Source organism: Anolis sagrei, chromosome 6 (assembly GCF_037176765.1).
Source record: "Anolis sagrei isolate rAnoSag1 chromosome 6, rAnoSag1.mat, whole genome shotgun sequence".
In the NCBI taxonomy this organism is placed as follows: Eukaryota; Metazoa; Chordata; class Lepidosauria; order Squamata; family Dactyloidae; genus Anolis; species Anolis sagrei.
Window position 1 is genome coordinate 95,442,473 of NC_090026.1, and position 24,221 is coordinate 95,466,693.

Consider the following 24,221-nt stretch of genomic DNA (forward strand, 5'->3'; position numbering starts at 1 on the left):
CTAACCCAGTGGTTCTCAACCTGGGGTCCCCAGATGTTTTTGGCCTACAACTCCCAGAAATCCCAGTCAATTTACTCGCTGTTAGGATTTCGGGGAGTTGAAGGCCAAAAACATCTGGGGACCCCCCTAACCCTCTAGACTAGCATTTCTTGAAGTGTGCTCATGCTTTTTTTCAATTAGTTCACACAAACACTCTCCATCCATCTGCCGCTGACCTGGCCCATCTGTGAAATTTTAAAATGCAATGCATCAAAAACTTTGTCTATGCCTGATAGATATACATTACATATAATATCACATATAATATAAAATATAAACATTTATTGGAGCTTCACAAAAAAACTTTTGCTTCAAAAAGGGCTCTGAGGCTGAAAACGTTTGAGAACTACTGCTCTTGACATAATCGCAATTCCCATGCTCAGAAAATTCTGAGATATGTAACCTGAAAGAGTAACATTTCCAAGCTCTGACTAAAGCTCTCCAAATATATTGGTCACAATTATAATTAATAATTATGCTGGCTGGGGGTGCCGAGAAATGTATTACAACACATAGGGAGTGTATCAGGCTGTGGAATACTGTTCAGGAATTCTGTCATTTATAAATGAATTAATGTTAAGACAACTGGCTGCATAAGTGTGATTAAGATGGGGTGTTATTGGTGTGCTGTAGTCTGTGATTCAAATAACATTTATGTGAAAAATTCACACTACGGAGGCAGATAGTTGCACAGTACACTCTATGGAATTTAGTAACTAGCTCACACATATGTTCAGATGGTTCTACTCACAGTATAATAATGTTGTAAAAATCGGATACCTGTATGATTGATTCTCTAAAATGTTGACAAGCATCATCCTGAAAATCTCTGCAACATATTTAATAAGTAAAATAAACAATTTGATCTCTAATTATAGGTTTTCAATGAGTGCAGCAAACTCGTGATTCTAATTTCAAAGACATCAAAAGATTTTATATAGTTTCCGTACATCATTATACAGCATATAATCATTATTGCTCTGACTATGACAAGATCCATCACCACTTTAAAATGTTCCCTACCCCCGATTAAAGATAAGAGGCAGCAACAATTCAAAACTTGCAACTATGATTAGTAACACTAGTAAATTTTCAGAAATATAATTATTAATCTTATCTTTCTGAGCACCCAGACAACTTGCTGAATGCATCTATCAAAGGTATTTGCATTTCCTTTGCCTTTGAATTGTTAACATTTCCAATAGATTAGAAAACTTGAACAGGAATTTAAAGATATGGAAACTCAATTCCTATGAAGCTGTTTCTGACAGCATTATTTCAATTTATTCAGGATGGAGATGCAAATAAGATCTTTTAAGCACGTTCTGAGCACAGAAAACCGCCATGGGACTTAAAACATAATTATTGTGACATAGGAAAAAATGAGAAAAGTATTAGCATGAAGGCTTAAGAGAAACGTTCAAAGCCTGTACTTCATCAGATAAGTACTTACACAGGGGTCATGCTGCCTCTGAATCAAAGATTACCAGAAATCGTTTTAATGATTATCATAAATGGTAGAGCAATAAATAGATACTTCGAAAAAGAATTTTGGAAAGAAAATCGTTTGTTTTTTTTAGGAAAGAAAGAGTAGAAGGATGACTGTTGGATGTTTTCCTGTTCCTTTATGTTGAGAGAGTCTTAAATGGTTTGGACAGCAACAATTCACTTTTATTGCATGTTTTTCTATAAATAACAATGACAAATGAGTAGTAATGTAAGTTTGTACCCCTTTTGTGTAATCATAATAAGGAGGTACTGGGAAGAGTGAAATGAATCTCATTTACATTTATCTATTATTTTAAACTTGTATATACCAGTTACCATTTTTTAAACTTTCAAAGAAATATATTAAACATAATTAAAAGCAATTCCCAAAAGGTAAAAGCCATAAACAATAAAACATATCAAAATGTATCAAATTACAGGACTGGAGAATCAGTGCTAAAGATTAAAGAATGTTTCTGAAAGGGGTTGCATTTAGTAATTAACAGAAACACTGGACTCTATGGGACAGTCCATAGGATAGTTGCCACCAGTCTAAGAGTAAATTGGAAGTTGGCTTTGGGGAGCCAAGGTACAAAAGTGATTAGGAGTCGCCTACAGAAGCTTTTGAAATACAGATTCAAGTCCACACTGAGCCCTTAAAAGCCAGCGATTTATTCTGGTCCAGGCTTTCTCTTAACCTAACATACCTCAAAGTTGTCCTTGTGAATTTAAAGTATAGGAGAAGGAGAGCCATCCATGCCATCTGGCGCTGATTAAAGGAAAGGCAGCAGCTAAATGCAACTTATAATAAACATTTCCAGATGATATTTCACAAGTAGCATCTGAAGACCTTAAAAGACAGTGTAGTTCCAGGAACAAAGCTATAAATACGTTTGAATACCTTTTGTTATTGTTCATTCGTTCAGTCGTCTCCAACTCATCGTGACCTCATGGACCAGTCCACGCCAGAGCTCCCTGTCGGCCGTCACCACCCCCAGCTCCTTCAAGGTCAGTCCAGTCACTTCAAGGATGCCATCCATCCATCTTGCCCTTGGTCGGCCCCTCTTCCTTTTGCCTTCCACTTTCCCCAGCATAATTGTCTTCTCTAGGCTTTCCTGTCTCCTCATGATGTGGCCAAAGTACTTCAACTTTGTCTCTAGTATCTTTCCCTCCAGTGAGCAGTCGGGCTTTATTTCCTGGAGGATGGACTGGTTGGATCTTCTCGCAGTCCAAGGCACTCTCAGCACTTTCCTCCAACACCACAGTTCAAAAGCATCTATCTTCCTTCTCTCAGCCTTCCCTAAGGTCCAGCTCTCACATCCGTAGGTTACTAAAGGGAATACCATGGCTTTGAGTAGGCGGATCTTTGTTGCCAGTCTGATGTCTCTACTTTTTACTATTTTATCGAGACTGGACATTGCTCTCCTCCCAAGAAATAAGCGTCTTCTGATTTCCTGGCCATCATCTGCATCTGCAGTAATCTTTGCACCTAGAAATACAAAGTCTGTCACGGCCTCCACATTTTCTCCCTCTATTTTCCAGTTGTCAATCATTCTTGTTGCCATAATCTTGGTTTTTTTGACGTTTAGCTGCAACCCAGCTTTTGCACTTTCTTCTTTCACCTTGATTAGAAGGCTCCTCAGCTCCTCCTCGCTTTCAGCCATCAGAGTGGTGTCATCTGCATATCTGAGGTTGTTAATGTTTCTTCCAGCAATTTTCACCCCAGCTTTGCATTTATCAAGCCCCGCACATCGCATGATGTGTTCTGCATACAAGTTAAAAAGGTTGGGTGAGAGTATGCAGCCTTGCCGTACGCCTTTCCCAATCTTGAACCAGTCTGTTGATCCGTGGTCAGTTTTTACTGTTGCTACTTGGTCCTTGTACAGATTCCTCAGGAGAGAGACAAGGTGGCTTGGTATGCCCATCCCACCAAGAACTTGCCACAATTTATTATGATCCACACAGTCAAAGGCTTTAGAGTAGTCAATGAAGCAGAAATAGATGTTTTTCTGAAACTCCCTGCCTTTCTCCATTATCCAGCAGATATTGGCAATCTGGTCTCTTGTTCCTCTGCCTTTTCTAAACCCAGCTTGAACTTCTGGCAACTCTTGCTCCATGTATTGCTGGAGTCTTCCTTGCAGGATCTTGAGCATTACCTTACTGGCATGAGAAATAAGGGCCACTGTACGGAAGTTTGAGCAGTCTTTCGCATTTCCCTTTTTTGGTATGGGGATATAAGTTGATTTTTTCCAGTCTGATGGCCATTCTTGTGTTTTCCATATTTGCTGGCATATGGCATGCATCACCTTGACAGCATCATCTTTTAAGATTTTAAACAGTTCAGCTGGGATCCCGTCGTCTCCTGCTGCCTTGTTGTTAGCAATGCTTCTTAAGGCCCATTCAACCTCATTCCTCAGGATGTCTGGTTCTAATTCATTCACCACACCGTCAAAACTAGCCTCGATATTATTATCCTTCCTATACAGATCTTCTGTATAGTCTCGCCACCTTCTCTTGATCTCTTCAGCTTCTGTTAGGTCCCTGCCATCTTTGTTTCTTAGCTAGTATTCAATAAATACTGTTTTTTAGCACACGAGTGTAATGTCTGGATGCCCAAGCACACTGAGTTCCTTGGCTGCTTTTGAGAGAGTCCCACAGGGTAATCCTATATAGAGCCCTGCAGTTTCTGAGAGAGTCCCACAGAGTAGTCCTATATAGAGTCCACTACAATATTACAATAATATGGTATCAGTTGCACTGCTTTATTTGTACATCACATTTCCCCTCCAAAATAAAACTGGGGATGGCTTACAATATGAAAAGAAATACAAGTAAAACACATGCAGATAAAACTCTATAAAAAAGTAACATTTAAAGTGCCATTAAATTGCCTGTTGAAATAATTTAAATTTTATCAATTCAAAAGCAAAAAAAGGAAATAAAAATAGTAAAACTCAGTAAGAAAAACCCATTTTTCAAAACAACTGATTCCCAGCTGTCTTCTAGTATTTTTTAAATAAAAAGTCTTAATCTGCAAATGAAAAAAACTAGGAGTGAGCTTCCTTAAGAAGGGAGCTTCAAACCCAGCAAGAAGCTATCAACGAGGCCTTCTTCCATGTTTCTTTGAGGGTGACAGGGATTAAAAGTACCCCCCCCCCCTAAAGATCTCAGTACTCAACGGGCTCTTATGGAAGATAAGGCCATTAGACCTGGTCATATAGTGCTTTTTAGGTCATAAGTGGCACTTTGAAATGGACCAACTTAATTGAACCAGAAACAGACCAGAATTGTTAACTAGGGTGGAGTTGTCGTAACAAGAAACCTCTTTGATCCATGTAATCAACCCTAGTTAACAATTTGGCTCCAGCTCTTTGTACCAGCAGAAGTTTCCAAATGTTCTTCAGCGACAGATCCACACAAGAAAATGTTACAGTAATCAAAACAGGATAAATGTATCACCAAATCCAGATTAAACATCTCTTGGAATGGACAAGCTGGCGCACTAGCTTTGATTGTACAAATGCACTCATGGTCACTGTCAGAACCAAATCATCCATGTCCTGGGCTGAATCAAGGAGTGTCTTTAGGGGAAGTACAGTCTTATCCCTCTTCCATGACTGGACATCACAAGAACTGTTCTACAGCCCCTACTTGCATAATTTGCATATGAAAAGGCAAAGAAGTGAAGCTTACCAGGATCAGCACAGTGTCCTCTACCTTACTGAAATCAACTCAGTTACATGTTTATATGCTGCCTTTGGCAAGTAGGACCGTGCAATATGTCTTTATGAATTCCATGCCTTGCTTTAAAAATTCCTTTTTTTGACTCACCCTGAAGGGAAGAAACTAAAATACATTAACATTTTACTAGCTTTCTAATTAAAAGTGTCTGCTCTAAAACAAATATGTTTATCAAAACAGTTTGACTGGTAAAATCCATTATTGAAGTTGCAGTCACCCAAATTACATGCTGTCTAAAGCAAAAAAAAAAAAAAAAAAAAGGAGGGGGGCAAAAGCCATCTGGCTCATATAACTTACATTTTCTCGACAGCTTGCAGCTGGTTCTGATTAAGCAGCATCTCAAAAACTCGCAGAAATCTATTTTTATCTTTGCAAGTTTATTTTTAGAGCCTGCACATCCAAGGCACATGGTGTTTACATTAATAAATGAACAACCACCTAGAGTTAAGAAAAGGCTTGAGAAAGTCTTATGGCAGTTGCCACTGGGCAGGAAGACTGTATAAAATATTGCCTATTCTTTCCTGAAGATTTCACCCCAATGTGGACACAATTCTCCCCTGCTTTGAATAACTGCTTGAAAGAAGAGTCTTCTTTAAGAAAAAGAGTCTCCTTCATGAAAAATTAAATTAGATTCTATGATACCTCAAAGTGATTTCTTTCTCTGAGAAACCTTTTTCTGATAGTAGAAGTAAAATAGGGTTGGTAGCCTCTTGCAAGTGTCCAAAGGGCCAAAGTAACAGCCACTGTGTAATTCAGAAGGATTAGCTAGCAGTTTCTGCTTATTTTAACTAAGGGTAATTCGTGTGGCAATGAACCAGAGCTTTCTCTTCTCCACAGAAATTCTTATCCAGAATCTGAAGAAGAAATATTTGTAAGAACTATTCATTAATAGGAAACATATAGATCTCTTGCTGGATTACAACTCACATTGACTCTCATCACAGGCGATACTTGCCAAGAATTGGAGCTGCAATCCAACAATCAGCCAGTCAGGAAAGATAGCATGAAAAAAACCCACCAAGAATAGTGTTTTTTCCACAACTGATCAGACCACATACTCATGAAACAGAAGTTTTCTTGTTCATCCCAGCTTCCAAGCTATCATTACAGATGTCAAAATGATCTTAGACGTTCTTCTCCTCAGGAGATATTTACTGCAGCTACATAGTGTGTCGAAGTGGGAAGATTCAGATAACCTGCTTTTGTTTTTGCCTCCTCTGGAGGCACCATTTGATTGATTACCTGGTTCTCTACTTTAGACTGCTCAGTACTGGACTGACCCTAAACTGTCTTGCAGAGCAGAAGAACATGGTTTTTGGTTATCTCCCTTTCATACTGGCAAGTGTGATAGCACACCTGAGCCTTTGGGGAAACTATATGTCTGGTTTTACTTGGGGGAAATCTGATACCTTCTGTTAAGATTAAGACCCTTAGTAGACAGAGGCACTTAGTAGACAGAGGCAAGTTGAAAAGATAACCAAATGAGTTTCCTAAAACAACGGTTAACTCCACCCATGACTATCATAAGGTAATTTAAAACAATACATTACAAAAGGAAAACCTACTGGTTGCAGGCATCTTTCTGGGTCTTTGAAAGTCTCTTTTGCCTCTGCTGCAAATTGATGGTTATAAACTGCCTTAATCTTCTTTCCTGTGAAGCTTAGGCTGGCCAAAAGCTTCTGTTGTCCTTTGGACTGATGGTATAAAATACTGCTAAATGCAGCAGCAGCATAAGGTGCTAAGAATGCCTGTTTGGATTGCTAGCCTAGGATTCCAGATAATATCCAGGCCTCTAAAGGTTCTACTACAGAAAAAATGGAGGAGTCCAGTAAAGGAGCTCTATACAGGAAATGGAATAGATCAACTGAGACTGGCTTCTGAGGGGTGTTTTAAGCTCCACCCAAAAACTGATACAAAAGGTCTCTACACTATTGGGAAGTCCTATAAACAGGGGGAACTGAAGCAAAGGAGAGGAAGGCAGAACCAAGACTTCACAGCAAGATAAGGCTTATTTGTTGTAAGCCATCCCAAGTCCCTTTGGGGAGAAGGGGCAGGGTATAAACTATTATTATTATTATTATTATTATTATTATTATTATTCATCTGATAAGAAGTCTAGCAGGAGGAAATGTTACAAAATTGTACCTCAGAGCTTTTCTGCCACAATCTGTTCCATAGCAATCCACACATTTCAAAAGCCATTCATTTTCATCCCAATCATTCTAGGAAAGAGAAGTGAACCCAGATCATGTGACTAGTATCTAATCTATGCCTGAATCTCGCAACTGACCTGGCCTCATACAGCAGAATAAACTTTTACAACACCATGTAGTAATGTAGGCTTGTACCACTACATAATTTCAGTGGTAATGTAGGTTTGGACTACTACAGAATTTCAGATGAAAGATGTCAGTACTGTAAAGCAAATTTTGGATAATAGTTCTAAACCATGCCCCTTCCCTGGGTTTTCCACAGTAGGAAAATCAGAAAATGTAGAAAGCAATCTGAAATATATAATTAATGAGACTTGGGCATCCAAAAGTTTTGGTACTCATGTATTCATTCTGCCACATTACAGTCTGCTTCCATATTCTCATTGGATCCTCAACGTTTTGTCATTGGAGTCTACGTCCCCCCTCCCCTTGTGGGAAAGTTTGATTCCACAACCTCCCATTTTAATGAGTCCCCCTCCGCAAATAACCTGCTTCTCCTTTATCTCACCCGAGTTTTTAATCAGTTTTTAATTAGTTTTTCTTTTAATCATTACATGTAGCCTGCCCATTGTCACTGTGATTGTGTTTACTGTAATTTTATATCGTTATGCATTCATATGTTTTATGTAATTATGATGTTGTTTATTGTTTTTGTTTTCAGTTTTATTTCGCTGTAATTTGTTGTTTGGGCTTGGCCTCATGTAAGCCGCCCTGAGTCCCCATCGGGGAGATGGTGGCGGGGTATAAATAAAGATGATGATGATGATTATTATTATTATTATTATTATTTATTATATGTATATTTAAAATCAGATGGTACTTGGATTTGTATTCAGATATAATGGGCCCTTCACATTTGCTGGGCTTTGGCATGATAAAAGGTTATCTTATAAAAATGGCAAAATCAAGGCTTGCCCTCGATGGTGTTATCCATGAATGCAGAATCCATGTATTCAGAGGGCTACTGTACCTGGAAAACTATATGTATGATATAAATCTTTTAAAACGTGTGAAAAAAAATATTTTCAGCTTTTCCACTCGTCTTGGGATCTTGTAATGAAGAAGATCTGGTGATTTTGCCTGCTTTTACAGGCAAAAAATTGGAAGACTTTTTAAACTAGATCATTAATTAAAAAAAATGAAAAGTATTGATTAATCATTTTCTGACTTTCTTTGCTCACAAACAATATATACGAATTACAACAACTATATTGGTAGAATAGAATCCATCACCGCCAGCATTACAAATTTCTCCTAAGCAAAAAATAATTTGTCCCCAAACTAAATGCAATGTGTGTGCATAAATGCACACGCACACGCACACACACACACAATGTTTTCAAATCAGATTTTCCTCTTAGAACACCCAAAGTCCCACTGTTAATTTCATGTAAGTGGCAATCTTTCAGTTCAGCTTCAGAAAGGGGGAGGCAAAAGAAAAGTGATTAAATAGAAGCCTTGAGAGTCTATCATAGTACACTATTGAAGCAAACTGTGAAATTCTATTTTGAAAAACAAGAGAACATTTAATATAATTAATAAACAATATGGAAATGAATAAAAAACAACCTGACACAGAGACTAATATATTATGCTATTTGATCCACACAAGTGAGTATTTTCACAGGAGGAAATTAGTTTGTGGCACTGGGGATAAAGTATGTGATGGAAGAGTAAACAAGGCAAATAGGCATGTGTAATTATGATTTATTTCTTTCCAGTCTCTGATAAGCACTAAAACCGAACTTAATCATTTAGTACTTCAGGCTGCACTGATGTGTAAATTCCAATCTGTGTGCAGTTTGAAACAAATGTCCAGTGGAAGTGCTTGAAATGCCACAAATTATGATAGCCCTGAAAAAAAAAACATATAGGCAAGCAAGCATGAATTCAATCAATGGGCATATCACCAGAATAAGAGACACAAGTGCCCCATTTTCAATTTATCTTCTATTTAGGTTCTCTCTCTTAGAGATGAAACATGTACTACATTTCTCATTTCTATGCACATTCCTTTCTTCCCCTTCACCCTCATTATCAGTGAATTAAAAGCCCATGCAACAGCATTTTGCTAGCATCCTTTGTTCACTATCCTTGCTATTACCATTTCATCCCTGACTGACCTACACTTCTTTAGTATGTCTGACATAAACTGTGGTAAGATTCATCTTTTGTGCTTCAAGTCCATTTTGTATTGGAGTTACACAACTGATTCAGAGTTCTCTACCCAGGAGCCCAGAAGGTGCAAGATGGGTGCATGGACAGGCCCAAGTTCCAGGACACCTCGTGGGCCTGTCAATACAAAAGCACAGGTCTTATGGGCTATCTAATTAATTCAGGATAAAGTAGGGCTTCCCTGCTTTGTCTCGAATTAATTCTCTTTTACTGGAGGCGTCATTTGGCCACTCTCCATTTTGCTCTGGGAGTTCCTGAGATAAAGGTACTGTCTGGATCGGCCCTAAGTGTTGCCTTAAGATGGTCTGTCACCTCTGACTACAAGGTTTTGGAGAAACAGCACAGGAAAAAAATAGCATCATAACTCCCCCCCCCCCCCCCGCCCTCACCCACATTTTATGCTATTTCACTGCATTGCTAATTTGAAATGTTCAAATATATAGGACACTCTAACCATAAATGTTCCACATAGGGTAAGGTTTAATGCAGCAAATATGTAGTTTCTGCCTTTAAAAGAAACCAGTCACCCATCTCTCTCTCTCTGCCATTTTTATGGTATATTCCCTAAGAAGATCTTTAAGACTAAACTTGTTGAATAACCAAAGCCTCAAAATAAACAGAAGTATTTCTGTTCAAAATCCTACATCCCAACTAAGCACAGTCAACATACAACGCGGAGACATGGAGAGTGAAAACAAGCAATAGCTGCCAACAAAGATGTTTCCTCTATATTAACACTCAGAAACTTTTATGTTATGACACTGATCTTCTTTATCCCTTATTTGCACTGATACGGCAAGCATTATATTTAAGTGCAGTTATGGGAATGAAAGCATGTTATTTTGTACATTAGCAAAAACACTTACATACAGCCTAGCACACTGGGTAGTTCTTTAGAAACTGTGTTTATACAATGAGGTAGTTTTACTAATTTATTATCCAGGATCTATTATTTGATTCAAAAACTCTTATGTGCATAGGAAGAGACTTATAAATATAATAGTATGTTTGCTCTTTCTGTATTATACTTGCACTGTCGACAACTATGTTTCACACAGAGAGTTGACTTCACATAAATATAATCCAGTAGGATGCCACCTGTCTAGTCCAGTCTCACCTGCATAGCCTGAATATAGCATATCACTGATAGCTAGAGCTCAATACACAAATATTTCATAACACAGAGTTCGTCTCTCCAAACATTAGAGAAAGACACAGTTATCTTACTAGCTCTAAATACACTGATTTCTGTGTTGATATAGATCCAATACATATTTTTCCATGCTCTTACATTGGCATAGTGCAAGGAGCCAAGGATAGCTTTTGACCAGGGCACATAGTGACCAATCTTGTACTACACTTGAGATCAGAGCTTTCCAAACAGCGTGTCATGACACGTTTGTGTGTTGACTGCAATCTGTAGGTGTGTTGCATGAACATATCGGGAAATCTCTGAGTCTATGTCAAATAAGCAATAAACATATATTTTTAAAAATATAAATGAAAGGTTTGCATGTTGTATTCCCATACATTTTGTTATTATAATTTATGTACATGTCCACTTCTCTTATAAGAGTTGGTTTAACTTCCTGTTTGCTAATAACACTGAATTACTGTGTCGTGAAATGATGTATATCTAAAAGGTGTGTCACAATCATCAAATGTTTCAAAGGCCCTGTTCTAAACCTTCATCCAGATTAACAGATTAAGATCTACAGCCATCTTTCTAAACTAGAGTTCTCTGGAATCCTGAACCAACCATTTCATCACTCGAGGAAAAAAAATCCACTTAAAATCCAGTTTCTGCCTCCTGCAGAATTCTGGGATTTGTAGTTTACTGAGGCTGCTAAAGGCTCCTCCCTAAACTACAAAAAAAATAATCCAGAATTCTGAAGGAGGCAGAAACGGGATATAAAATGGATTTTTTTCTAGTATGATGAAGTACCAGATCTCTGCAAGAGAGTGTGACTGGAGAAAAAAAAAACACTTTATAAACGGAAGGTAATAATAATCTTTATGCAGGGATTCCCTGATACTTGAATACTATTTAAAAGGTTGAAAAGGCATAAACCCTTAAGACAGCAATATTAACCTGAGCATTATCAGTTTTTCCCAAGAATGAAAATGATTCAATAACTTAGTCCAATGAAGAAGTGAAAGACTAAAATTTTTAGACTGACATGAGTTATGCAACTAATCTTCTCGGGTATTGGTAGTATCTCTGTTTACCACATTCTCTCTTTCTTCATCTCAAACTTTGCTTTCTCACTTCATCTTCTTCCGTTTAACTTCACCCTGTTTCACCTCACTTCATTTCTCTAAATAGGGTTTTGACCTTCAGCTTGTCTGTTACATCTCCTGCTTCTGATCCTTAGCTCCTGTTTGTCTGACCTGGTGTCTTACCTCAGGGCAATTCATAATCATACTACCTGTCTTTCAACCACATACCCATTGCCTCATGTCACACCCAAATCCTGTGACAGCCTGCCACAAACAATGCCCTAAGACTAACACAAAATGAATCTAGAACATAGCCCCATGGCCATGCTTCTATAGTCATCATGCACATACATTGCAGGATGCATACTTTAGGAAACAAAAAAGCTTCCATGCTTGCTTTTTCTTGTAAACCCAATTCTGCTTCACTCTTATGTAACAGGAGATTTTCATGGTCTGAAGTAAAAAAAAAAAAACGACAAACTCTGTACCTCCATTATGAAAGGAAACTGAGTGCCAAACTCTTCTTTCCTTATTTATTTAAGGGATTATTCTGGAAGACATGGAAGAAAGAGATATCTCTCCCCAACCTAAATTATTTCAAAGGGAGCCATTTTGGCTTCATCTTTTGCTAATCTTGCTCTAAGTGCTGCCAAATGAGTGCTGCTTACTGGAAACATGTCATGAGTTCCCACTATATGATCCCATATAGATAGCATGAGGCGAAGCCAGATTTCAGCTTTTTTCATACTGTAAAGGCTAATATCCAAAAGAGTTTATGGGACTAAATTCAGTGTTTGCCTGAACTATATTAGACCTGTTCAAATCAATGAGACTTGCCTGACTGATATTTAATGTTAAATTCATTTTAATGGGTCTTTTCATGTTGTGACTAACATCAGATTGAACACATATATGGAAAAAGATAGTAGTAGTCATAGTAGTAGTGCAAGTATGTTTCACTGTTTAGTATCTGTGTTTTTGTGTGGCAGTCCAACACAGAAACACAGATATTAAAGTCCATGTTTCTCCAACTATCCTTCAACCTTATCAGTGAAGGAGATGCTATTAAATTTTAAGCTAGATAAAAGATTAGGAAGAAAAGTAGGGAGAGAGGTTAGGTGGGTGTAAAAGTAGAGTCCCGCTTATCCAACCTGTACTCATCCAGTGTTCTGCATTATCCAACGCAGTCTGCCTCCCACCTGGAATAATGACCAGGGTGTGAGAAAGAAAGAACCCTTTGTTTTCATGCTAAATTCATAAATACAGTAATTACTACATAACGTTACTGTGTACTGACCTGCCTTTTTTGTCAATTTGTTGTAAAACATTGTGTTTTAGTGCTTAATTTGTAAAATCATAATGTAATTTAATGTTTAATAGGCTTTTCCTTAATCCCTCCTTATTATCCAGCATTTTTGCTTATTCTGCTGGCCCGTTTATGTTGGACAAGGGAGATTCTACTGTACATTGTAAAAGGGAGCTTCTGTTTCAGAGGCTTAGTTAACTGAGAGATGTCTGCATTTGTAAGACATAATTGTTCAGACATCCTTAGGGTAAAGGTAGTCCCCTGACATTAAGTCCAGTCATGTCTGACTCTGGGGTGTGGTGCTCATCTCCATTTCTAAGCCAAAGAGCCAGCGTTGTCCGTAGACACCTCCAAGGTCATGTGGCCGGCATGACTGCATGGAGCACCTTATATGGGGAAAAAATAGAGAAGGCTTTTTTTCCTGACTGCATTGGAGCCCCCGGTGGCGCAATGGGTTAAACCCTTGTGTCCTCAGGACTGCGGATCAAAAGGTTGGCAGTTCAAATCTGGGGTGTAGAATGAGCTCCCATCTGTCAGCTCCAGCATCTCATATGGGGACATGAGAGAAGTCTCTCCCAGGATGGTAAAACATCCGGGCGTCCCCTGGGCAATGTCCTTGCAGACAGTCAATTCTCTCACACCAGAAGCAACTTGCAGTTTCTCAAGTCACTCCAGACAAAAAAAAATCTGACCATCTTAACTTCACTCAGACACCTGTGACATCCTCCCTTCACTTCTGCATATTTTCCTAAATGCAACTAACAATATTACTCTATTTTTTTTAAAGTGACTGTTGCAGATTAAGAGCTTGTTAACAAAATAAATAAAAAGCGACGTGCTTCTTATGCATTACTTGAAAAGAATTAGAGGATACTTTTCTCTCTCTTATTTCCTTATAGAATAAACCTGATTGCCAACATTCATTACAGGGAGTACATAATATTCTTTCTTAATAAAAGAAAAACTTGGGGGTTTTTTCACTTCAAAAGCAGATAATTCACACATTTCAAGTAATATTTTCACAGTCACCAGATTTTCCTCACAGCTTCTCCAAAGATTTTGTGGCACCAACATTATGCATGTTCTTATAACAAAGATCAAGCCACATACCATCAATTAACTGGGGAATGCTAGGTGATGAATAGGCATAATAAAATGCACCTCCAAGCATCCTTTGTTCCTAACCATTTCTACTTATGCTATCTCACATGTAGACTTGCACCTAGCTATTCTTTTTGGAGGCAAATGTGAAATGTTTTCCAAAACTCTTACAAACAATACCAAACAATCCACCCCCTCTAAAATCAAATAGAATTTTTCAACAAAAACAAACTTATTTTTATCCAAATGTATTATGTGTATAGATTGGTTTAAAACATGTAACAGCAACAGGATGTAAACATTTCCTTAATGATCGTATGGTTTAGAGCAAGCAAAGCAAACAACAAAATGAAAGCATTTACCTCCTCCTGGTGGGATTTAGCATTTGCTTTATAACTGCAAGAATGAGCCATTCAGTTAGACAAGGCATAGTCCCTAAAGCCTCACAGAGCTGTGTTCAATTAAAGTAGTCCTGGTGTTGTTGTAAGTAAATGTTACCACACAGGAGGCCTGTTCATTGCATCATGCAATCCAAGGAAACAGTGTGTTTTTTAATGGTGCAAACAGAAAAATATTCAAACAGGTTCCTTTGAGAATCTGGAATAGCAGACATGCCTTTGTCTTACTCTGTTCATTCAAATGATCATTTTACTAACTTTGGTTATAACACCACCCACATTTAGTTGGAAAAGAAAAAAAACTGCTCAAAGAAAAGGAATATTGTATATACTCGAGTATAAGCCTAGTTTTTCAGCCCGCCTTTTTAGGCTGAACCCCCCCCCCCTCGGCTTATACTTGGGTGAGGGTCCTGTCAGCCCCACACCTTCCTGCCAGGACTCTCACCTCTCTGTACATCAACCCAGCTTTCTTTCCTCTCTTCCTCTCTCACGCAGTGTGCACCTTCCTCTCCTCCTCTCTCAGTGTGGCACACACCTTCCTCTCCTCTTCTATTGGTGCCAGTTTTTTCCCACTTGTCCTTAATCATATGCACGGCATTTTCCCCAAAATGTATAGTTAAAATAAACTATGGTGATTTTTGGAAGGATACGTAAGCACATTTACATTGAAGAAGGTTAGAATAATGGTTTAATCAGAGTTGGACAGTCTTATCTTAAATTACAGTTTTATGTAAATATTCAAAAACATTTAACCTACTGATGCCTCAATTAATGTAATTTTATTGGTATCTATTTTTATTTTGAAATTTACCAGTAGCTGCTGCATTTCCTCAGCTTATACTCAATAAGTTTTCTTAGTTTTTTTGTGGTAAAATTGGGTGCCTCAGCTTACATTTGGATTGGCTTTTACTCAAGTATATGCGATATGTTGAAATGTGGCTCTTTTAAAGGGAACAATCCCCTTTCTTATATTTTTACTTCATAATAAATACATCCTCTCTGGCTATCAGGACAACCATAGCTTTCACAGGCTTATAGAGGGAAGTAGCAACATCAATAGCGGCATCCTGAGAGTCCTAGTCTCCTCATCCCTCTTTATTGTTTTCCTTTTTTTGTAAAACATTGTTTTTGGGAAAGAAAAATTCTGTTCATGCAGATACAGGCTTTCCACATAAGCAAGACCCTTGGAAAAGGTTATTACTTACATGGGAAGTCTCCATACATGTCACTTTACATGTGAGAAGGGAGCAGGACTAGATGTTTATCTGCTCCCATATTCAAGAAAGCCTAGGAACACATGAACACGTCTTCCCTGAGAACAAGTTCATAAAACTCTACATCAAAGTCAACCCAAAAATGGAAAAATGTTGTGCAGATAGTAACTTACTCCTATTGCTATAGTAATCTAGTCAAGATAAAAAAATGACTGAAACCCATTGTATAGAAGAAGCTTGCTCTGGTAGCATAGAATCTCAAGTGATGTCAGAAAAGTTAATTACTGTTCACTGCTTAAGATCCCCAGGTAATATACCAAAGATTATTGCACCAAATACTGCAGTAGACTCCAATCCAGTAATAATGAGCAACTTGTAAGTATGAAAAATAGCCTTTAAGTTTTCAGTTATTACTACATTTGAAAAATGTTTCACCTGAACAGATATCCACTTATAATTACTTTAAGATATCCCTCATTGCAGTGGTAGATTCAGGAGTATTACTATCTGTAAGCAAATAGGTTATTTCTCAATTCATGCTTTATTAAAAATCCAAATTGAGTGATGCTTTGTAGATTTAATTTCTTACAGTCAAAATATTAACACATCTACCTGTAGATACACATATAGAGTTAAAAGTAGCACACTGGCATGCTAATCAAATCATATTTTCCCATGTGTAAGAAAAATAGTACATATTTTGTTTAAAAAGTTAAACAGAGTTAATTTTTTATGCACAACCAATATACATTCCTAATCAGTTAAAAAAAACATAATCATATAGAATAGCCACATCAAGATCATCCCAGGCTCAGAGATTTCCTCGCCAAAACCTGAGACATATGGATAGCTCCTGTTGAAGTCATGAGAAATGGCCCCTGATGGTGTCATGCCAGTTGGCCATGGGAGGGAGGAAGCTTAGGTATATAAACATACAGACTCCACTGAAGACGTTTTTGCAAGTTGCAACAATTTGGTTGCAAATTAGAGCAAGCTACAAGGCCAGCTAGAAGAACACTTAAAAAGGGAAACATATACAGACAAATGGCTGGCAGTAATACAATGCAATATTCAAATTTTCTTTGGAGGTCCAAGGTTAAAATAAATGTGTTTATTTATTTATATTCTGCCTTTTTCCCAGCCCTGGTACTCAAGATAACATTTTGTACCATGAGTATATGTAAAAGTTAAGATACAACTTAATTACAAATAGATTTAAAAATAAGTTTAAAGCTTACACATTCAAAAACCCTGAAAAATAACCGAGCATACCAGACATTAAGTAGACATTGATGCCTTGTCTGATATCATTAAGTCCTTTGATAGTGCTCCCCAAGCATATATTAAAACAGCACTGTTACCTGGGCTTGCCACATAGTTTAGTTTATATACAGATGTCTCTGAGTTTTTGTGAACATCTAGAAAGCTTTCTCTAATTAAGGAGAGATTTGTCACACAAAGTCTACTTCCTTCTAAAACAGACAACAGCAGCTAAGCATGATTACTATGCATTTAAAGGCTGCAATCTTGCATCCTTGGGTTCTGATTAATGAGGGGAGAGAGCGCTTTTGTATACAGGAAGTCTTTTTCAAAGCACAGATTGCTCCACTCTTTTTGACTTTCAATATCTATATATCAGTCAGGGTTGTGAATCATGAGGTCCTTGAGATAATATCAGATTGCAGCTCCTGGCGTTTTGACTACTAACTATGCTTGCTGTCCAACAGCATCTGGATGGTTGCAGGAGATCAACCCCAATGAAGAAAAATGGCAAAAAGAGAGTCGGTTTAACAGAAATTTAAAAAGCATATGCAACAACTTATAGTACAAATGAGTTAGAATAGCAGAATGTAAGCATTTAAAATAGTATTCCTTAAAGTGAGAAGCAAATTGTATTTACATTTTGATTCTGTGGTCACTTCTTTTCTATGCTCAAGAGACATAAATATTGATCCTAAGAATCAGTGGGAAGTTAAACAAAAATTGACTGACCTGGTTGTGTTGTGGAACTCATTGCTGCTGAAGGAAGATATGAGAAAGGGATATGGAGAGATCAGATCTTGGAAATCGTAGTCTTGATTTCAGTGCTCTTATCAAGCTTGTGCAAGTGCGTGATTTCAATCTATTAAAGAAGAAGAAAAATATTTTAAAATATTACCCTTTTAGATACAATACTTGTGAATGCTCATTATCTTGACAAGGTCCTGATCAACAAACTCCAGTGCACAAAGTGTTGCATTAAAAGGAATTACCTATATAAAAATTACCATGAAGCATGTGGTCCTAGAAAACAGGCTGGATCTACAGGAAGGCTGTATTCCAGCTCCAGTGTCCCGGTTTGTCCCCTTTACTGCCACATGAAGTTTTAAACAAAACTAAAATTAATTTGCAAAGTTGCATGGGACAGACCCAGAAACAGTGGGTCATATGACGCAGCAGCTGAAATGTTTTCTTTTGTTTGTTTCTGCTATGTATACATGCATTCGCATAATCAAATAGGCTTTCTTTGTTATTCAGCATTCCAAAATGCTAAGGGAAAAGAAATAAATGGTGCAGAATCTCCTAGCACTGTGAAGGTGAGCAGGAGACTGAGACACACAATTCAGGATACTCTGTCCTGTACACCTACCAACTATCCATCAACCTGGCTCCCCTCCCACAATACCCACCACTTACAAATGTGTGCAGTGAAACCAATCGAGAAGGGAGAGGTGAAATGTTGGTCTACAAATGTGTGCAAATCCAAAAAAAAAAGAAAGAAAGAAAGAAAGAAGAGGCAACACCACTATCCTTATTGGAGGAAATCATCAAGTTACCTAGATGACCATCGACCAACACTGCCCTCTCTCCCATTGCTCTGATTATATCACAATCCCAATTTGTTAAAACATGGTTAAACCACGTGTTTTAAAAACCCATTTCTTTCCAATATCATTAGGTTTTTTTATTACTTCCCCTTAAAGTCATAAGGCACAAAAAGTATTTTCATATCAGAAGGAGAGGAATATCATGTGTTCCAACAGGATTGAGATCAGGATAAGGACACCTGTAAAGATTCAGCCAAAGATTGTGAAATTAAAAGTTTGAACAGCCTGTGTATTTTGGAATGTGAATGAGAGATCCTGCCTATATTTACATCTTCCTTACATGGATATATAACAAATGGGAGAAATAATCCAACTCAGGCAAAAAAAAAAAAAAAGGATAGGAAATTTGTGAATCCCTGAAATTGTCTATGAATTTTAAAAAGCTAGCACAGTTTAGAATAAATAATATGCATCTATTTATAATAAATAATACATATATGCATGAGAATGAATTCAGCTGGGAGATTTGAAGATCAATTTATTTATTCACATCCTTCTTCACAAACTACTCAGGACAGCTAACATGTAAACAAACTACAACATGCAAACACCATTAAAATCACATCGCTATGATCACAAATGTGAATCAAATAAACAAACTTATCAAACATCAGTATTTGAGCAAATGTAGTGTTTTCCTACCTCTAAAAGGCTTATGTACACAAAGAGATGAATTTTCCACTGCCACTTAAATGGCAACAGCAAAGGGGACTACTTGCACATAAGTATTTTATGAATTCTTTGTTGTGTTACTAATGCACTTTGGGAAAATGCAGCTAGGAAGATATAATACTCAAATGAGAGACATCAAACTCAAAATTATTCACCTTCAGTATAGAACTATATAAATCTGACATGAGGCATATTTTAAATTATACTGAAATTGAACAAGCATCATATTAAAATAGAATTTTGAAGATATTATCCTGTCAAGTATACATACATCCCAGTTCATCTTGATGTTGGAAAATCTTTGTTCATTGAAAACATCATACAGTTTTTACCTCTTCACAAGATAAAATGGAAACAAAAATGTGTTTTTAGCTGTGTGATAGAACTTCGGCAAGAAACATAACTGTATACCTGAAATTTTATATGTATTTATTATTTTATCATTCCTAAAACTTAACATTAAAAGCAGGCTCTTCAAACTGACAACAGCAAATAGAAAGTAGAGAGGCAAGGTAAACACTAAGTTTAAGAAAAATATTGCATCTCAAAAATCAAAAATAGGAAATCCCCTTACTCCTTATATTTTCACAGAAAAGTGAACCTTGAAAAATATTACATTTTTTCTGAACAAAATGTAAAATATATGCTAATAGCAAATATTATTTCAAAGTTAAAATACCTAGCTTTACCAGAATGGTGTAGCCTTTAGTATATTACATTAAACCCTTCTTTGCAGCAACACCAGAGGCACTCCAAGTGGCCAGATACTGGTCAGAGGACATTTAATCAACTACCAAACTTACAAATTTTGTATTTTGTCTGTTTGTTTGCTTTGTTCTGTTAGAAATGTAATATATTTGACTGGTTACCCTGTAGTAACCTACGGATGTGAGAGCTGGACCTTAGGGAAGGCTGAGCGAAGGAAGATAGATGCTTTTGAGCTGTGGTGTTGGAGGAAAGTGCTGAGAGTGCCTTGGACTGCGAGAAGATCCAACCAGTCCATCCTTCAGGAAATAAAGCCCGACTGCTCACTGGAGGGAAGGATACTAGAGACAAAGTTGAAGTACTTTGGCCACATCATGAGGAGACAGCAAAGCCTAGAGAAGACAATTATGCTGGGGAAGGTGGAAGGTAAAAGGAAGAGGGGCTGACCAAGGGCAAGATGGATGGATGGCATTGATGAAGTGACTGGACTGACCTTGAAGGAGCTGGGGGTGGTGACGGCCGACAGGGAGCTCTGGCGTGGGCTGGTCCATGAGATCACGAAGAGTCGGAGACGACTGAACGAATGAACAACAACAACCCTGACACGACAAATAAATAAACTGCTGTTAAGAGTTAGCAATGAGGCCTGGTGGCTTCTAATGTCAGAGGGGTAATAAATTTCACCTGACTTCTAATCTGAACTTTTAAAAAAATTAAAGCATATTGGACAGCTCCTTGAAGTTCACTATAAAATGACAAGGTATAGTCATCACCCCATTGAGAGGGAAACAATAGTGAGAGTCCTATAATTCCATAAAGACAACTTTATCCTGACTTAAAATTGTAGCAATTGAACACCTCTGGGCTACTATAGGCTGCAATCACACAGACACACTTAAGCAAATATAGCATCTTTGAACAATGGGAACTTGCTGCTAATTGTAAGAGAAATAAGCCTGAACAATGTGAAAGCCACCCACTGTATGGCTATCAGCCTACTCCCAGTAGACTTAAATCAAGGAAACAATCCCCTTCAGGGTGAGAAAGGCAGGATATAAATGTGGTAAATAATAATAAATAAATAATGAGAATAACCACCCCTTTACCCCTTTTAATGTTCCTTCAGCAACAGCAAGAAAAATCGGACAATTCCAACTGATGGTCCTCTACAAGGGTCTCCTCCAGGGGCAAACCAAGAATAGGCAACTTGGAATTCCCTGAACAAACTCAGAAGAATTGGCAGATCAAAAGACAACCTGGCAAAATGGCACTACCTAGAAGAATCCTCCATCTTGTGCAGTTGTGGAGCAGAATAAACAGCTCAGCATCTGTATGCTTGTCCACAATGCCCTGTCTCATGCACAGAGGAAGAATTATTTAAACCTACTGACAATGTGGTCACTGTTGCCCATTTTTGGTCTAAAATTATTTAGCTGCATGTGTTCCCTGTATTTTATCAGTTTTATGCTTATTTGTTTATTTATACAATGCTTTTGACACAAAAAAATAAATTTTTGAACAAAATAACCCCAAAGTGTACACTTTTGGAGTCCCCTTAATATGCATGCATATTTATTTATTTATTTATTTCCCTCCCTCCCTCTCTTCTATCATATAAAACCCAAGGCAGTTGGCACCATATTTTTTTAAAAAAACAGTTAAATTTATATCCAGAGTGAACAGCACGGACGTGCAAAATGAAATACACAGGCCTGGTAAGCCTTGTATAAGCAAAGAGAAACATTTTAATTTTCTAGAAATTATTTGAAAAATGCACCAGTCTCCACTTCTTGCACAATTTTCATTTTAGTTGCCAAATTAATCATCGGCCCTCCACATTTGTAGGGCTTAAAGACAAGGGCTTCGATGAAGCCTTGTGTGCTTGATGAAAGGAGGCAGGGTGCAGTCACCACCACTGTCATTCCTTAAGGCCAACAGTTTGTCTGGCTTGGCTCGGCTGCTATTGGGGGCAGGCCTCCAGCAGAGGAAGACTCTTCCAGTGTTTGGAGCAAGTGGTTAATCTGACCTCCTCTTCGAGGAAAGCATCACAAGCTTCTGTGATTATCTATGCAGGCTTGCTGAAATGAGCAGCAACTGGCAGCTCATGATAAAAGGGGCTCGGAAAAGAATAGCTTTTAATGTAGCAGATAATGTTGTACCTTTGTATCTTTTCCCTTGATCTTGGCTCTGCTGCCCCTGGGTTAGAATTCTGGATTCTGACCTTTGTGCCTGTAATCCTGTTGCAGACCCTGTTGTATCCTAATTCTGTGACTCTGATGTCTTGACTGACTTCCTGGCTTGATTTATTTACTTGGACGTCAGTTTGTATCTGTCACTATCTGGCTTGACTTTGGAACTCTAGCCATTTTGTAGACTTAACTTCTTTATTTTATCAACTCTGATAAGTGAATTCCTGGCATCTAATTATTGGACTGCAACCTTGGCTACTGTTTGTTCTTGCTCTTGGCCCAGCTCTGTAAAATTAGGCTTGTTTGCATTAATTGGACTCTTGATCTTGTGTTCTTCATTACTTGGCTGTGTGCTATAATTCTCTTATTCTTGCCAGACCTTGAAAGACTCAAGACTTTAGTTTTTTTATAAGTAAATATGGTCTTGTCTTACCTTGTGTTTGTTAAATAAACCTCAGCCCTGACACCAGGAAAGTCCTAGAACATGACAACAGGCAAAAGATCTGCTGACAGTTTCTTTTGTAAAATTGGAGACAATTGACTTCACTCATCCTTTATTTCTCCACCTTGAGAAACTCACACTATCTCAGGCTTTGAGGAAGTTGAGATAGTTGCAATTGCAAACCTCTTCTGGACAAATCTTGCTAAAATAAAGCCCTATGATATGTTTGTCTTTAGGGTTACCAGAGATTCAAAATATCTTGAAGCACAGAACAAAATAAGCATTTAGATTCTACCTTTTCTTCTCTTTTCCAATGTAACATACTTGGGAAAAGAGCCATAAGCATCAGTTTGATAAATAAACTTCATTTTGCAGCTAAAAATAACAATAATCTCTGAACATTAGCATACTGTACAAAGCAGAATGACAAAATTAGCAAATTAGCTTTCAAATAGATGTTGACAAAGTCAAATCAATGTCTGATAAGGGGAAGACAAAGAAGTAATATTTAATAAAGTGGCTTTCCCACTGTTGCTTTCTAATGTGTCTCAAAATTCCCTTGTTTTTGCTGCACCCAAATAATATCAGAGAGAAAGGTGATGAAAAAATAGTTGATTTAAAAAATAACATAGGAGGTAAATGATATTTAGTAAAAGTAGGAATTGTGACTATTCTAAAGCCTTTGACTGTGTGGATCATAATAAATTGTGGCAAGTTCTTGGTGGTATGGACATACCAAATCACCTTGTCTCTCTCCTGAGGAATCTGTATAATGACCAAGTAGCAATAGTAAGAACTGACCATGGAACAACAGACTGGTTCAAGATTGGGAAAGGCATACGACAGGGTTGTATACTCTCACCCAACCTATTCAATTTGTATGCGGAACACATCATGCGATGTGCAGGGCTTGACGAATGCAAGGCTGGGGTAAAAATTGCCGGCAGAAACATTAACAACCTTATATATGTAGATGATACCACTTTGATGGCTGAAAGCGAGGAGGAGCTGAGGAGCCTTCTAATCAAGGTGAAAGAAGAAAGTGCAAAAGCTGGGTTGCAGCTAAACATCAAAAAAACCAAGATTATGGCAACAAGAATGATTGATAACTGGGAAATAGAGGGAGAAAACATGGAGGCAGTGACAGACTGTATTTCTAGGTTCAAATATTACTGAAGATGCAGACTGCAGCCAGGAAATCAGGAGACGCTTACTTCTTGGGAGGAGAGCAATGTCCGATCTCGATAAAATAGTAAAGAGTAGAGACATCACACTGGCAATGAAGATCTGCATAGTTAAAGCAATGCTATTCCCTATAGTCACCTACGGATGTGAGAGCTGGACCTTAGGGAAGGCTGAGCAAAGGAAGATAGATGCTTTTGAACTGTGGTGTTGGAGGAAAGTGCTGAGAGTGTCTTGGATTGCCAGAAGATCCAACCAGTCCATACTTC

At 37.8% G+C, this 24,221-nt stretch overlaps 1 protein-coding gene across 9 annotated transcripts in view; it reads right to left on the reverse strand.

Moving 5' to 3' along the window:
• HDAC9 (histone deacetylase 9) overlaps positions 1 to 24,221 on the reverse strand; it is a 491,112-nt gene that overhangs the window by 432,924 nt on the left and 33,967 nt on the right. For all 9 annotated transcript variants that reach the window (XR_009631775.2, XM_060782133.2, XM_060782132.2 and 6 more), the window contains exon 2: positions 17,888 to 18,017. Coding sequence is in view for 8 of the 9 variants with exons in the window: in XM_060782133.2 (XP_060638116.2) it covers positions 17,888 to 17,909 (22 nt within the window). In the remaining variant the exon portion in view is untranslated. The remainder of the gene's footprint in view (positions 1 to 17,887; positions 18,018 to 24,221) is intronic.